Source organism: Hemiscyllium ocellatum, chromosome 2, assembly GCF_020745735.1.
Source record: "Hemiscyllium ocellatum isolate sHemOce1 chromosome 2, sHemOce1.pat.X.cur, whole genome shotgun sequence".
In the NCBI taxonomy this organism is placed as follows: domain Eukaryota; kingdom Metazoa; phylum Chordata; class Chondrichthyes; order Orectolobiformes; family Hemiscylliidae; genus Hemiscyllium; species Hemiscyllium ocellatum.
In genome coordinates this window covers 75,372,320-75,388,174 of record NC_083402.1, presented here as the reverse complement: position 1 = coordinate 75,388,174, position 15,855 = coordinate 75,372,320, and the positions used below count along the sequence as shown (strand labels likewise).

The following is a 15,855-nucleotide window of genomic DNA, read 5'->3' as shown; positions in this document are numbered from 1 at the left end:
TTTATTTCCAGGTCTTGCCAGGAGGTGCAGGTAAGTAGTAAGGGCGGGGGAATGGCTTTCACCAGCCACCCAGTTGCCAGCCCAGTTTGAGGTAAAAAGAGAGTGTTTCATCCCCTCCCCTACTCACCTATTGTACTCTATGCTACTTTCTCCCCACCCCCACCCTCCTCTCATTTATCTCTCCACCCTTCAGGCACTCTGCCTGTATTCCTGATGAAGGGCTTTTGCCCGAAACGTCAATTTTACTGCTCCGCGGATGCTGCCTGAACTGCTGTGCTTTTCCAGCACCACTCTAATCTAAACTCTGGTTTCCAGCATCTGCAGTCATTGTTTTTACCGAGGTAAAAAGAGTTCCAACTTCACTGGCAGGTCATCAGTCAGGAAACCAGCGATCTTTCTTGTCTTCCTGTAAGGCAGGTAGTTGGGCTGATAGTCTTTTCATAGCATTGATTTCCCGTCAATGGACAGAGGTCCTTGAGTGTTAGCAAGTCAAAAAGGTACCCAATTAATTAATGGGCACAGATGCTCCTAGTATTGAGCTAGAGTCTGAGACTTCAGACAAATCTAATGGACAAGGAATTGTTGAAAGGCGTATCCCCTAATCTTCCTTAAACATTGCTTGCCCATTTCTTGAACATCTAGTAACAGAGGATCCCATGAGAAATGTGTTGCAGTCCCAAGTACTGAGTGTGCATATGTGTATGTGCATATGTGTGTGTGTGTGTGTGTGCGCGCGCGCGCCTGCGCATGTGTATAGGAGTGAGTCTTACAGACAATCCACTCACCATTGTTGAAGATTCAGGCCTATATGGAACTGCCAAAACCTGGCTTGTAAATCCCAAGCCAAGCTCGTAAAATTCAGAGTTTTCATTTAAAAAGATTGCCATTCTTTTTCAAAAATAAACCAGAGCAGAGGAACAACCTTTTTTAAAAAGCATGGTAGTATTTAAACTGACCACAGTTCTTTACAAAATCTATAGTGCAGCATCTGAAAATCTTTACAAAGAAATTTTGAAAATCATAACGTTCATACATGGATCTACGCTCTCACCAGTCACATTGGCTGCAAGAACCACCACCTTATAAATAGAGATCTAATCCAGGCGTCTCAACTTAATGCAATAATGTATCAAAAACATAGTAGATGCAACATTATAACAATAACACAAGGTGAAGAGCTTTGTGCCCACTCAGCCTATCCTACATAATTGCAATAAATTGTGTAACACTATATGTCATAGAAATTGAACTGGACAAGCCATATGAATAGAGCAGCTACAAGAACAGGTCAGAAGCTAGGAAATCTGCAGTGAGTAAACCATCTCCTGTCTCCCCAGTGTGCCATGTGAATTGTGGAATACTCCCCACTTACCTGGATGAGTAAAGCTTCAACAACTCAAGAAGCTTGACACAATTTAGGATAAAGCAACCCACTTGATTAGCACTGCATTCAACAAACGTTAACATTCAACTCCTTCCCTACAACACCATACTCAGTAGTAACACTTTGGACCACTAACAAGGTGGCACTGCATCAACACAGTGAGACTGCCTCAACAGTATTTCCAAACCCATGACATCGCCCACGTAGCAGGACAAGGGCACTAAATGTGTAGAAACATCACCACCTGCACGTTGCCCTTCAAATTACCATAAGGAGTGACCATAAAATATAGGAGCAGAATTAGACCATTCACCCATAAAGTCAGATCCACCATTTGATCGTTGCTGCCATGTTTCTCAAACCACTCTCCTTGCATTGTCCTCATAAGCCTCGATATAAAGTAGTTTAATAATTTATGGATTCAAATTGGAATCCACCGTGCAGAGGGATTTAAATTTCTATAGCACAAGTCTTAAAATGTTAGTATTCAGGCACAGTACATAACCATGATAGCTATTGGGAAGCCATCCTTTATTACAAAAGGAATAGAAGACTATGATGCTTCAGCTATACAGGCACTGATGACTATTGCTTCAAGTATTAACTATACACAATTTCTGATACATGGAATGAGTTGGTTGCCTTGTCTTTTTGAGGATAGGTTTGTCTGGAAGTATGAACAGTGAGGGATGACTTGATTGGGATGCACAAGATCCTAAATGATATTGTCAATGTGGAGATGGAAAGAAAGCTAAAAAATGTAGAAAAGCACAAAGCAGTTACCATTAGAGAAGTAGCATCAAGGAATTTGAAAAATAGGGAAAAATAAAGAGAGGTGAATTGTCCCATATGTCAACACAAAGCAGAAGGTATTGTTATTACATGACTGTATCACTACATAAATGATTTAAGTGAAAATGAAAAAGAAGCCACTGAAAACCAAAAAGTAGGTCCTGGAATTTTCTTTTTCAAAAAGTCCTCAAGAGGAGTCTTTTGTTTCTTTTTGTCGGGGTAGTGTGGGAGTTGCAGCTGAACAATTTTCCTGGGCAAACTTCACATCAGAAAAATCCTAACATTTCACAGTAGCTCATAAATTTACCAAATAAGGTTAAATGAGACTCCAAAAATCTCAACACGTTTGAATGTGGCAGTTGGCATATCTGCTTTATTCGCTTCAAAGTAGGTTTTGTGCGTGGGAAATCATGTCTTACAAACTTGATTGAGTTTTTTGAACAAGTAACAAAGAGGATTGATGAGGGCAGAGCAGTAGATGTGATCTATATGGATTTCAGTAAGGTGTTTGACAAGGTTCCCCATGGGAGAATGATTAGCAAGGTTAGATCTCATGGAATAAATGGAGAACTAGACATTTGGATACAGAACTGACTCAAAAGGTAGAAGACAGAGGGTGGTGGTGGAGGGTGGTTTTTCAGACTGGAGGCCCGTGGCCAGTGGAGTGCCACAAGGATCGGTGGTGGATCCTCTACTTTTTGTCATTTACATAAATGATTTGGATGCGAGCATAAGAGGTACAGTTAGTAAGTTTGAGATGACACCAAAATTGGAGGTGCAGTGGACAGCGAAGAAGGTTACCTTAGATTATAACGGGATCTGGACCAGATGGGCCAATGGGCTGAGAAGTGACAGATGGAGTTTAATTCAGATAATATGAGGTGTTGCATTTTGGGAAAGCAAATCTTAGCAGGACTTATACACTTAATGGTAAGGTCCTAGGGAGTGTTGCTGAACAAAGAGACCTTGGAGTGCAGGTTCATAGCTCCTTGAAAGTGGAGTTGCAGGTAGATAGGATAGTGAAGAAGGCGTTTGCTATGTTTTCCTTTATTAGTCAGAGTATTGAGTATAGGAGCTGGGTGGTCATGTTTCGGCTGTACAGAACATTGGTTAGGCCACTGTTGGAATAATGCGTGCAATTCTGGTCTCCTTCCTATCGGAAAGATGTTGTGAAGCTTGAAAGGGTTCAGAAAAGATTTACAAGGATGTTGCCAGGGTTGCACGATCTGAGCTATGGGGAGAGGCTGAACAGGCTGGGGCTGTTTTCCCTCGAGCATCGGAGGCTGAGGGGTGACCTTATAGAGGGTTACAAAATTATGAGGGGCATGGATTGGGTAAATAGGCAAAGTCTTTTCTCTGGGGTTGGGGAGTCCAGAACTCGAGGGCATAGGTTTAGGGTGAGAGGGGAAAGACAAAAAAAACCTAAAGAGCCACCTTTTCACGCAGAGGGTGGTACGTATATGGAATGAGCTGCCAGAGGAAGTGGTGGAGACTGGTACAATTGCAACATTTAAGAGGCATTTAGATGGGTACATGAATAGGAAGGATTTGAAGGGATATGGGCTGGGTGCTGGCAGATGGGACTAGATTGGGTTGGGATATCTGGTCGGCATGGACGGGTTAGACCGAAGGGTCTGTTTCCATGCTTTACACCTTTACAACTCTAAGTACTTTTACCAATTAATTAAAATTGCACTTTGCTTCACAAAGATACAACTAAGAAATTATCAAATTGACATTTTTCAAAAGGATATGATCCAGGCTGGCCATTCACAAGGAGTCAAGGAGATGAAAATTAAAGCAAACAAACAACTAAGTTAAATCAGGGTGCACATTTATTATTTCAAGTGGTAAACAAATGGTATCATGCAGAGATTCTCTTAAAATAATTCTTTTTGCCCACTTTCAGGTTGAGTTAGTGTCAGAACTTTTTGATCAAGGAAATCACACAACGTACATAGTGGGCAAGTCACACTGGTCACTAAAACTCGCATAGACAAAATACATTTCCATATTATATCCATTGTTTGAAGTATTTTCCAACATGATCAAACTAAATTGCAACATTTCAGCAGACCAAACAATATGATCACACTTGTACAAAAGCTTTAATAACTTGCGTATTAACCGGTGTTTGTTTCAAAAAGTATTAAAATTTGGACTCCACAAAGTTGCTGCTCTTCGAACATAATTAAAATAAAAACAAATTGTTAACTGTTAACTATCAAAATCTCACATCCAAAGGTTAGCACTCTTTTCAAAAAGCAAGATGTCAAATGCTCATCTTGAATACTCATCAACCAATAAGAAATATTGTGTGAAATCAAATATCTGCATTTACCTCCAGATCCCAACTGTTTGTAGAACCTATATTCCAAGTGAAGTTGTGGTGCTCTGGACTTCATAGGTTCCTAAATGTGAAAGAAAAATGTTAGGTTAAGCATACGAGAAGGTAAACCTATTTGTATTACATTTTGTTACAATTATTCACTGTATTTCACAGAAAAAATGCAATGACCTATAAAATAACCAGAGCACTGGGACATTTTACTACATGAAAGGTGGTTCAGTAATTGCTGTTAAGTTCAACATCAAAGTAGATAAGTCTGTACACAGATTGTTTAAATTTCCCTGCTAATCCTTACCTTTATACTAATAACACTATGTTAAATTGAATGGGGGTTTCCTCTTACTTGCAGTTATCTAGATATTACACATGGCGTTACAAAACTCAAAAAATCTCATGACATTACTTTTATTTTTAGAAAAAGACCATGTGTTAATCAAATTGACGAGTGTATTCAGGATGCACATTTCAGCACAGCAGATCCTACATAACTTCACTGTTGTGTCTATAATCGAGGGCCAACAGGAACTAGAGACTCTCATAATGAAAAAGATTAGTTAGCTGCTACGTCATTATCATTCATTTTGTATAAATCAGTGTTGATCAGTACTCTTACCCCAGTAAGAGGTACAGTTTGCACATAATATTAAACTACAGATTTGTATTTTATATATTTTTATTCAGCCTATGTGGGTGATTTTGGAAAATCCACACCATGCCAGCAATTCCATTAGAATTGGGCTCTGCATTCACTCGATCACATTACTGCACTTAATGTAGTGTTTATAAAGAGATTCTTATAAAGTTATAAAAAAAGTAACAATTTCATAAATGTGCACAGCTAAGCAAAAATTTTCCTTTGCTTATTGCACACATTCTAAAAATTTGACGTATCATCAATCTCTAAAATCATGAACTGAATGAGTCGATTACCATGTATAATATTTCACACTTGCAGAGTAAATACTTTAACGCTGACCATAAAAAGAACAGTTCGCTAATGTGTATTGTGTTTGTTAATGGAGGCAGAGGGGGAGGGGAGAAGATGAGACATTGGAAAAAGGTTTTAATGAAGAGAGTTTGCAGTTAGCTCATGGTTTGCAGCAACACGAAGCATCAGTTCAGCATTTTTATGTATGTGCAGTGCCCACACTATGCTTACTATAAATGATCAACATTAACAGTAAATAAATAGCACAAAAATAATCAAACCCAAACATTATGAAGACATGACTGTGAAGTAAGTCATCAGCATGGTAGCTCAGTGGTTAGCACTGCTGCCTCATAGCACCAGGACCTGGGTTCGATTCTAGCCTCGGGTGACTGTGTGGAGTTTGCACATTCTCCCTGATTTCCTCCCACAGTTCAAAGATGTGTTGGTTAAGTGAATAGGCCATGATAAATTGCCCATAGTGTTCAGGGATTTGTAGGTTAGGTGCATTAGTCAGGGGTAAAATGTAGAGTAATAGGTTAGGGGAATGGGTCTGGGTGGGATATTCGGAGGGTTGGTGTAGACTTGTTGGGCTAAATGGCTTGTTTCCACACTGTAGGGATTCTATGATTCACAATTTCTTCCCTTCTTTCTGTTAACAGCCCAGAATACATGTTACCCAGGCTTCAAACTGGCCCTACACTTGCTCTGTTCTTCAGGCATTTATGAAACATCAGCAGTAAGGCAAATCCAGCATTTTTTCCTGCAGGAACTGTGTCAGAAAATCAGATATTAAACACAAAAAGGATAAAATTCCCCAGCCACAAAATGTTTCCCTTAAAATGGACAGCATGGTCACTCAGTAGTCATGATTTGGAGGTGCCAGTGTTGGACTGGGGTGTACAAATCACACAACATCAAGTTATTATCCAAGAAGTTTATTTGGAAGCACTAGCTTTCAGAGCACTGCTCCTTCATCAGGTGGTTGTGGAATACAAGATCCTAAGACACAGAATTTATAGCAAAAGTTTACAGTGTGATGTAACTGAAATTATATATTGAAAAAGACCTGGATTGTTTATTAAATCTCGCATCTTTTAGAATGGGCATGTTAGTTTCAGTTCTTTCATATGTAAATCCTACAACTTTTTTTTAAAAAGTACATTCTCAAGTGAACTTTAATAGGTGCCATTTCGTCTCAGATAATGCATTGAAGGTATGAGGTGCCCTGTGTGAGGTTGTCTGTGCCTGAATGTTCAGACTGATTCTATTTCTGAAAAAAAAAGATTTACAGAAGCTTTACATGTATTCATACAGTTTTTGAACAAAATAAAATATAATTCTGCAAGTACAAATTCTTTTCACAAACTTATATTTGTGTGTGCGCGTGCTTGGGGCGGGGGGGTGGCAGAGGGTGAAGTCTCAGAGAGTGCATGTGTGACAGTGTGAGCGTAGAGGGGTGTATGTCTGTGAGAGGGAACATATGTATGAGAGAAGGTCTGCGTGAGTGTATGGGTCTGCAGGAGTGTGTGCGCGAGACAGAGAGAGCGAGAGCGAAAAAAAACTTAGCATTGCTGCCTCACAGTGCCAGGGACCCAGGTTCAATTGTAGCTTCAGGCAACCCGCTATGTAGCATTTGTACGTTCTCTCCGTGGCTGCGTGGGTTTCCTCCCACAATCCAAAGACGTGTACGTTAGGTGGATTGAATATGCTAAGTTGCCCATAGTGTCCTGGGATGTGCAAACTAGGTGGATTGGCTATTGGAAAAGTAGGGTTACAGGGATAGGGTAGGGGGGTGGTCTGTGTGGGATGCTCTTTGGCAGGTCAGTACTGACTGGATGGGTAAAAATAGCCTGATTCCACATTATAGGGATTCAGTGTTTCTATTCAAACAATTCTGAATAAATATTCAAGTAACATTCTTAAAAGCTGATTTGACACTTAATGTGGACATCTTGAATAATGTAAGCTGAATGTTGTGATCATTTACCTTTTAAGCTTAACTACACAAATACTTGTGTTACTTGTACTTCACTGAAAGAAATTCAACAGTTAAATAGGATTTACTATGAAATCATTCACTACAGCAGCTAAATACAGCAACAATAATTTCTGACTTACCAGTTTAATTGCCACATATTCATTTGTGTACAAGTTTTTACCTTGAAGAGAAAACACAAACAATTAGATTTATTTTATATTTTATCAGTGTTTTGACAGTGCAATAATTTAAGCACAATTATTCTGCCAATCAAAAATTCTGCATTCTTTAATACTGCTACTAAACAACCACATCCATTTTAATTGGTGCATTTATGAAACACTGGATAACATATTTCGAGAAAATTTATTAAGTCAGGTGTGAATAAGTTTTGTAAAAATATTAATTGAATACAGTTACACAGGAAAGATGGAGAGGATGCTTGTAGAATATTAAGAGCAAAATCAAATTTGAACTTCCCCGTTGCTCTTCCTGGTGCATCTGCACAATAGGAAGAAATGCCATTGTGAATGTTTCTAGCTTACTTTCCTTAGAAGTGTGGTTAGCTAAGAACAGAAAGTAGACACTGTAGTCAGAGTGCTAGTCTGTCACTCTGACAGACATCAATTTTCATTTGAGACATATACGCAAATCAAAAATAGCAAAATCTTCAAACATTTCACAGATATGCATTTTTTCCCCTCCTTGGCTGTCATACAGAAGAAGAAAGAGTCCAAAAGTATTATCAAAGAGAAGAACTTTAACAATCAGATTAAACAAAATGGAGCACTAGACAGCCAAACGTGGAGCAAAAGAAAGGGGGAGAGAGAGAGAGAGAGAGAGAGAGAGAGAGAGAGAGAGAGAGAGAGAGAGAGAGAGAGACACACACACACAGAGGGAAAAGGGAGGGGAGGGGAAAGAGAGTGAAAGGAAGTAGGGGAGAAGAAGGGAGAAGGGGAAAGGAGGGAAAGTGTGAGAAAGAGAGGAAAAGAAGGAGAAGTAGATGCGAGACAAAGGGAAAGTTAGACAAGGACAGAAAGAGATTTGCAAACAAATATATTTTGAAAAATAATTTTCCTGAACAAAATCAAATGTGAATAGCTGCATTTTTTTTTGTTATAACACACTCCCACAAATCTTCTGCTGTTGCAATCTGACTCATCAACTTCCATTCACCAACCATCCGTGTACTTGCTGATCCACATTAGCTCCCTATGAAGCAATGCCTCAATATTAAAAGGTTTACAATTAAAAATAAAATACTGAAGATGGTGGAAATCTGAAATAATGACAACGAATGCTGGAAATACTGAACAGGTCAAGCATCAACCATGAAGAGCAAAATACACTTCATGTTTCAGGTCCGTAATCTTTCATCAGAACAGGACACGGTAGGATCAGGTGAGTCCACTCAGGTGAGTAAACGTTAACAGGTTTTGTCAAACAACAACTGTGATAGAATTTCTCGGGCCAACAGATTCAAGCACCAGTTCCACATGCCAGTGCTCAGGCAGCAGTGGCTGTTTTGGCACATTCTCCAAACAAGCATTAGGGTATGCAACCCATCCAACTACTGATTTATTTTAAAAATTAAAATCAAAGCATACCTGTTCTTTCAAGTAAAGCCATTTGATGTTTGGACAAGGTATAATCTGAGTTGTTGGAGCCTCGCAATCACAATGTCCACTCACTGCTGGGACCTGAGTCACACCTCAGCTCCTTTTTCCATTAAGGGCAGGTCATGAGCCCTGCGTCTTGGAGCTAAAGTGCAAGCTAGGTCAGCTGTATAAATGTTCTTTCCACTGTGTTTCTTCAAGGTTCTGCCCATTATACATGGTTTTACTACCTGGGAAAGGGAAAGTTGTTGGGTTTTCAAGACTGTGGATAATCAAAATCAGCATAGGGCAAGGCCATTCTTGTGACCGTGTGGAGTTGTAGTTGAATGGGATGAATGAAAATTTTGACTGTTTCACAGAAGCTTTTAAATGGTATGGAACCCCTCTCTAGGTTTCGTAGTTTGTTTCAGGGCATCTTAGTGAACTTGCGTACATATCAATAAAGCACTGAAAAATTGTGGCCCATTATTACAAAAAATACACCCAAGATTGTGTGAAGAAAAGCATAGCTATCAAAGACATTATAATGGTTTTCAAAATTGGTCAATTAAGCTCCTCAACCTCGATCCATTTGAATAAGAGCTGACCAGGATAAGAGAAAACATTCTTGGAAACTCTTTCAGATCAAAGTCAAGGCGTTCCATGGTTTGGCTGGAAATGAGAGATGAGGAAGTTCATTCTGCACCTGTCAGTGTTACAAGAGACAAAAGGAGGCACAGTTGGAGACCATGTATTCACAAAAATGACCTGCACATGGATTACCCCTGCTAAATGTGATGGACATAATCCAGATGGGGAAGTCATGAGAGCAAAGACCTCACATCATAGACCAGGATTCATCAATAATACTGACGTACCAGAGGAGATCAAAGTACTGCCTCGGGAGAGAGCTACTGCAGACATACTCTGACTAGCAATCAAGATAGAACGGTCAGATCTGCACAGTTTCATCATCACACAACTGAATTTCATTAAATTCCTGCAACTCTTTATTATGGCTGATAAATGGTCACTGGTTAAAGTCACAAAGACCTCTACTTCCAGGGCATCCCTCACATTCTTCTAAATTCCAGTGAATATACTTGACAGAGTAAAATTCACTGGCAGTGCAAAACTTACCAGGTAGGATGGGCTATCTTAGGTATAAAATTAAAGTTATTAAGTCATTAAAACATGAGAGATGGCAGGGCAAGTGGTGTGTTGCAATTGCCAAATGTTGGAACCTCTAGATGCCAGTGATATCCAGGACAAAGATCATTGTAGCAATAAACTGTGACAACATGAACTTGGGTCCAGAGCTAACATGTCAGCTACGATCTTACTGAATGGCAGATCAGACTTGAAGGGTCAAGGAACCCAATTCTCCTCCTAATGCATATATTCATATGCAAGATAATGGACATAACGAAAGATTAAAATGCTGCCATTCCAAATTGTGGGAAGGGTATAGGAGCGAGGAAAACAATCCTTTTACAGGAAAGTCTTTAAAAAAAAAGTCTTAGCTGACCAAACTAGCCACTAATTAAAAGTTAAATGTATTCCATTCTAATACATTAAGAGATACAGTAGTAACACTGACTAAAATTAGCACATGTTGCAGAACAGACAGAAAATTGAAAAAAAATGGATGGACCTCAAAAAGAAGTTAAATTATATGTTATATTGGGACATATGAATAAAAGACTTTTAATGACAGATTTCCCATCCACAATTTTAGTAGAATAGAAAGATTGTGGGCGGCACGGTGGCACAGTGGTTAGCACTGCTGCCTCACAGCGCCTGAGACCTGGGTTCAATTCCCGACTCAGGCGACTGACTGTGTGGAGTTTGCACATTCTCCCTGTGTCTGCGTGGGTTTCCTCCGGGTGCTCCGGTTTCCTCCCACAGTCCAAAGATGTGCGATTCAGGTGAATTGGCCATACTAAATTGCCCGTAGTGTTAGGTAAGGGGTAAATGTAGGGGTATGGGTGGGTTGCGCTTCGGCGGGTCGGTGTGGACTTGTTGGGCCGAAGGGCCTGTTTCCACACTGTAAGTAATCTAATCTAATTAGTGGGAATAGCTAAATTGTTTATTGGGGAGATTTCGCCTCATTGAGGCAGCAAATGGAAAAAAAAGGGAATAGATTTCTAAAGTGTCTACCCTTCCCCAAACAGTGTGTTAACATACCTTATATGGGGCAATATATGATTAGATATGGTTACGAGTAATGAGTTAGATCAGGTAGACATATTTGTGTGGTCAAGTTAGAGAGCCATACAGCTGTACAGCATGGAAACAGACCTTTCAGTCAAAGTTATCCATGACGTCCAGATATCCTGAATTAATCTAGTCCCATTTGCCAGCATTTGGTGCATTTCCCTCTAAACCACTCCTACTTATGTACCCATTCAGATGCCTTTTAAATATTGTTATTGTACCAGCCTCCATCATTTCCTTTTACAGATCATTCCATTCACACACCACCCTCTGCATGAAAACGTTTCCCCTCTGGTCTCTTTCAACTCTTTCTCCACTCACATTAAACTTGTACCCCTTAGACTCTCCTACCCTGGGGAAAAAGACTGTGGCTATTCATCCTATGCCACTCATGATTTTATAAACTTCTATAAGGTCACCCTCTCAGCCACCGATGCTCCAGGGAAAACAACCCCAGCCTATTCAGCCTCTCCTTCTCGCTCAAACCCTGGCAACATGCTTGTAAATCTTTTCCAAACCTGTATTACTTTGACAACATCTTTCCTGTCGCAGTGAGACCAAAATTGAAAGAAGTATTCCAAAAAAGTGGCCTAACCCGTATCTGGTCACTGCTCCCAATAATGCAAGGTTTAAGAATCAATTAGAAATTAAAACAGTCAATACAAAAGTAGAGCAACAGCTTGGATTACAGAGGATTTGAGAGTAATGTAGAGCGAATTGGTGGAGGTGAAATGAAAGGCGTTTACACACAGGACTGACACAGCAGCTGGAGTTTGATTTCTCTTTGAATTAGGTTGCATATGTAAACAGTAAATATATTCCATCAAAAAAGCAAGACTCGATTTCAGGAGATATGTACAAATAAAGCATTTAGGATGCAATTAATATTCAAGTGAACTGTCATACAAATTAAATGTAAGATATGAAAATACAAGGTTAAAATCTGAATAAAGAAAAAGGCAAGGTGGAATGTGAAGTGTCAAAAATATCAAAAGAAACAACAAAAATATTTTACATGTATGCCACTAAAGAGAGCTAAAACCAAATTGGGACCCCATGAGAAAATGATTGTTCAACTCGCAAGATCATGAGCCAATATTTGTTAAGATAATGAACAATTACTTCATATGAGCCTTTAGTAATGAGCAAAAAAAGGAGCAGAGAAGTCATGAACCCAAAAGTGACCAAGACAAAAGTGTGTAATATCACGCTGGATAATGAAAAGTGTTGGATAAGTTAGTTTGGCTAAGCAAGCTAATGCTTCTTAGTTAAACAGGCCCAATGAATCATGACCTCAGATTCAGATGTTGATAAAGAAGAAAACTGTGGATGCTCAAGAAATACTCTTAAATGTTATCCTGCTATAAAACTACTATACAAATTCAAGTTATTGTGTTTTTGTGAATATAGATATGTGCCAGGGGACCCACATTCTTACAAATAAGGACAGCACCAAGCTGAGTAATTAGAAGCCTATTAGTTTAACATCTGCATCGCAAAGTATTTTACTCTCTTGAATCTAAAACGGATTTTTGCCCACTAATAAAAGATATGATTTAGATGTGGACGATGTGGACATCAAAAAGGATCATATTTGATAAATCCCAATTCTTTTGGAGATTAACTATATGGAAGGTGAAGAAAATGTAGTTGATGTAATGTGCATGGACTTTAGGAAAACCTTAAATAAGGTATTACATGGAAGTTTATAAAAATGAATGTGCAGGAGAGTAAACTGAATTTAGATGAGGAATAAAGTTTCCATCAAAAGTCCTTGGAGTTCACTGTAGATATTCAAATCACTGAGATATAGCCAGTGAGAATCATGTCAAAATGTACAAAAGCCAAAATAGATGGCTTGTTAATTCTTCAGACAATAAAATGTCACTGCAAAGGTAAATAAAATTGGGGAAATGAGCAAATGGGACAAATGCTTAATAGAGTAAAAGGTGCTGCATTTTTTTTATTCGGTCATGGGACGTAGATATTTGGGGGCTGGTCAACATCTATTGCCAGTCCCTATATGCCCTTGAGAAGTTGGTAATGAGTTGGCTTCTTAAACTGCCACAGTCCATGTGCTGTAGGTAGGCCCACACAATGTGAATTAAGGAGAGACTTCCAAGTTTTTGATCCAGTGACAGTGAAGGGACAGTGAAATATTTTCAAATCAGGGTGAGCAGTGGCTTTTGGGGTGAGGAAAGAGAAAAGATTTGCAGGTTGAGGGATTCCCATGTATCTGTTTCCCTTGGCCTTCTAGGTGGGAGTGGTCATGAATTTGGAAGCTGCTATCTCAAGTTTCTGGTTAAAAGTATCACCAATATTTATAATGCTGAACATGCTTTCTGTAAAACATCAAAGATTTTGAAATACAGGTTCAGAGGACATTGAGGCAGCACTTTAGTTTTTTTTTTAAATTAAGATTTGACATTTATCAAAATAAGCTTAGAATACAAAAGTCAAAAGAAGGGACTAAAAAACCAAACTGAAAGTTGAGGTGTTCATGCAGTGCTGGGTTTCAATAAGAATAATGGCGTTGGAAAGAGTATAATGCAAATACGGACACATCTTATGGAGTAATACGACATGTTTGAAATCATGAAACAATAAAACAGAGCAGCACAGACCATCAGCCAAAGGTTCTCCTTCTGTGTTGCTAATGGTCTATGTTTGTCAGCAAACAGCATCCGATATTTCAGGGATCAAAAACAAAATGCACAGATTCAAGACAAATACAAATTAGATCAGAAAGTAAGAGGAAATTCTTCAGAATTGTGATGCTTCCTTTACAGAAAATTAAGTGGAAGTTAAAAGAGTTATTTTAAAAACTAAACAGTTGAAATCCAAAGCAATTATGAATTATAAAATTGCTCCTTTCATACCACTTCCCACCTTCAAACGGTTGCAGTTGACTCCACTGAAATTAATCAGAACATAAAGTGACCATTGAGTGTGAGATATTCCAAAAAAAACCATTTTTAGTGCTGACACTAATTATGTTACACAATATTAATCTACAAGCAATGTCACTGCTGACTTCTTGGTCAGGAATTCAGCAGCAGTATACACAAACAATAAAACAACATCAAAAATTACTTGCACATAAGCCAACATTCAGTGATGTATAATGTACTGCTTGTGCAAAGCTTTAATTCATTAACTTAAATTATCACCACCCACTACCACCTCCAGCTACTGCCTTTTCATTTCTGGCATTTCATCCACATGTCATATTGTTCAAAACGCTCTTTCCACATGTGGAAAGTCACAGATTGCTAATCTGTTATTGTCCTGTTAGGTCAGTCACAGCCCCCTCTGTTCAAATCTGTACTGGCATGAAAATTTCATATGCCCACTCTTACATTGTTGGAAGCCTCAAAGCATATGTAAAATGATGTATTATTTGCTATGTTAACACTATAAAGAAATCTTGATGTTACATTATGCTGTACATGATAATAAATATCTTTCGATCCAGAGTCATCATTACCATTTCATTTAATTACTTGGAACACTCAAAAGTTAATTGTGTTTGCCAGTACTTGCAAAGGACAAGTACCATCACTGGTGAGCACTTCTTCACAGAATTGCTCCTCAGCGTTAATCAACATTTTACTTTCATTTTTAATTGGTTCTGTGGTGATCTGTAGCCAGAGTCAGGTTTAATGCAGACTTCGATGCCACTCAGGATCTCGGAGAATCATACAGCATGAACACCCACATAGCAACAGGGAGTTTGTCTTTTGTTGTGTGATCATTTTCTTACATTTCATTCACAATTGGTAGCACCTCCACAGCCTCCAAACAGGCCTCAATGACTTAGATGTGCAAGCCTCTTTTTCTGACGCCAACAAGGCTGCATCTCTTTTCAATGGAAGAAAAAGTAAAGGCATTGTTTAAATCAACTGGATTTTACAATGCTCAAAATTTACTTTCTGGAATTTACTTATTTTTACTGAGTAAATAAAAAGAGAAAAAAAAAATCGGGGAAAACATACTACTTGAAACCTTGTAAAGTGAGCAAAATGTTTGCAGTTTAAAACCAGGTTATTGGGGCAGAGTTGTATCTACAAGCTTGCCTTATTAAAACAGCGACTGAGCATTCCAGACAGAGTGCCACTGCCTGTGGTTAAGTAATTTTGCCTAGAGAGAGGCTTTTGATTGACTTTTCAATCACAATTAATTGTTGTGGGCTCATCAGGGCCCAAAACACATTGTTTCCTGGGTCTACCCTTGGGTGTAGACTACACTGAAGATACATTCAGCCTGCAAACAGAAAGGGTCCTTTTCTTGGCTCTCCAATGTGCAGAAGTAAAAGAAAACTACAAGGAGCAAGCAACTCTTTGCCCCATCGGGAGTTGTTCTCTCTGCAAAATCACCTGTTGAAAAGAAAAGCAGAGAATTCACTTTCAAAGGAACTGGAAAGGCAAATCCTCAACCAATGAATGGAAGACAGAATTCATGTAACCACAACTTCACAGCATTAGCAAAGAGTTGGAAGGAGTCAAAAGAAAACAACCCATATCTACAATCCAGACCGGTGCCACAATTACACTTCTGACATTATATTTCTTTCCCATCCACAATACTTGTGTTTTGTCATTGTGTGTC

At 38.9% G+C, this 15,855-nt stretch overlaps 1 protein-coding gene across 7 annotated transcripts in view; it reads right to left on the bottom strand.

Moving 5' to 3' along the window:
- Positions 1–15,855, bottom strand: part of LOC132823718 (casein kinase I) — a 229,006-nt gene that overhangs the window by 163,120 nt on the left and 50,031 nt on the right. For all 7 annotated transcript variants that reach the window (XM_060837715.1, XM_060837724.1, XM_060837706.1 and 4 more), the window contains exons 3-4: positions 7,576–7,616; positions 4,518–4,587 (exon numbers count right to left, since the gene is read on the bottom strand). In XM_060837715.1, coding sequence (XP_060693698.1) covers positions 4,518–4,587; positions 7,576–7,616 — 111 coding nt within the window. The remainder of the gene's footprint in view (positions 1–4,517; positions 4,588–7,575; positions 7,617–15,855) is intronic.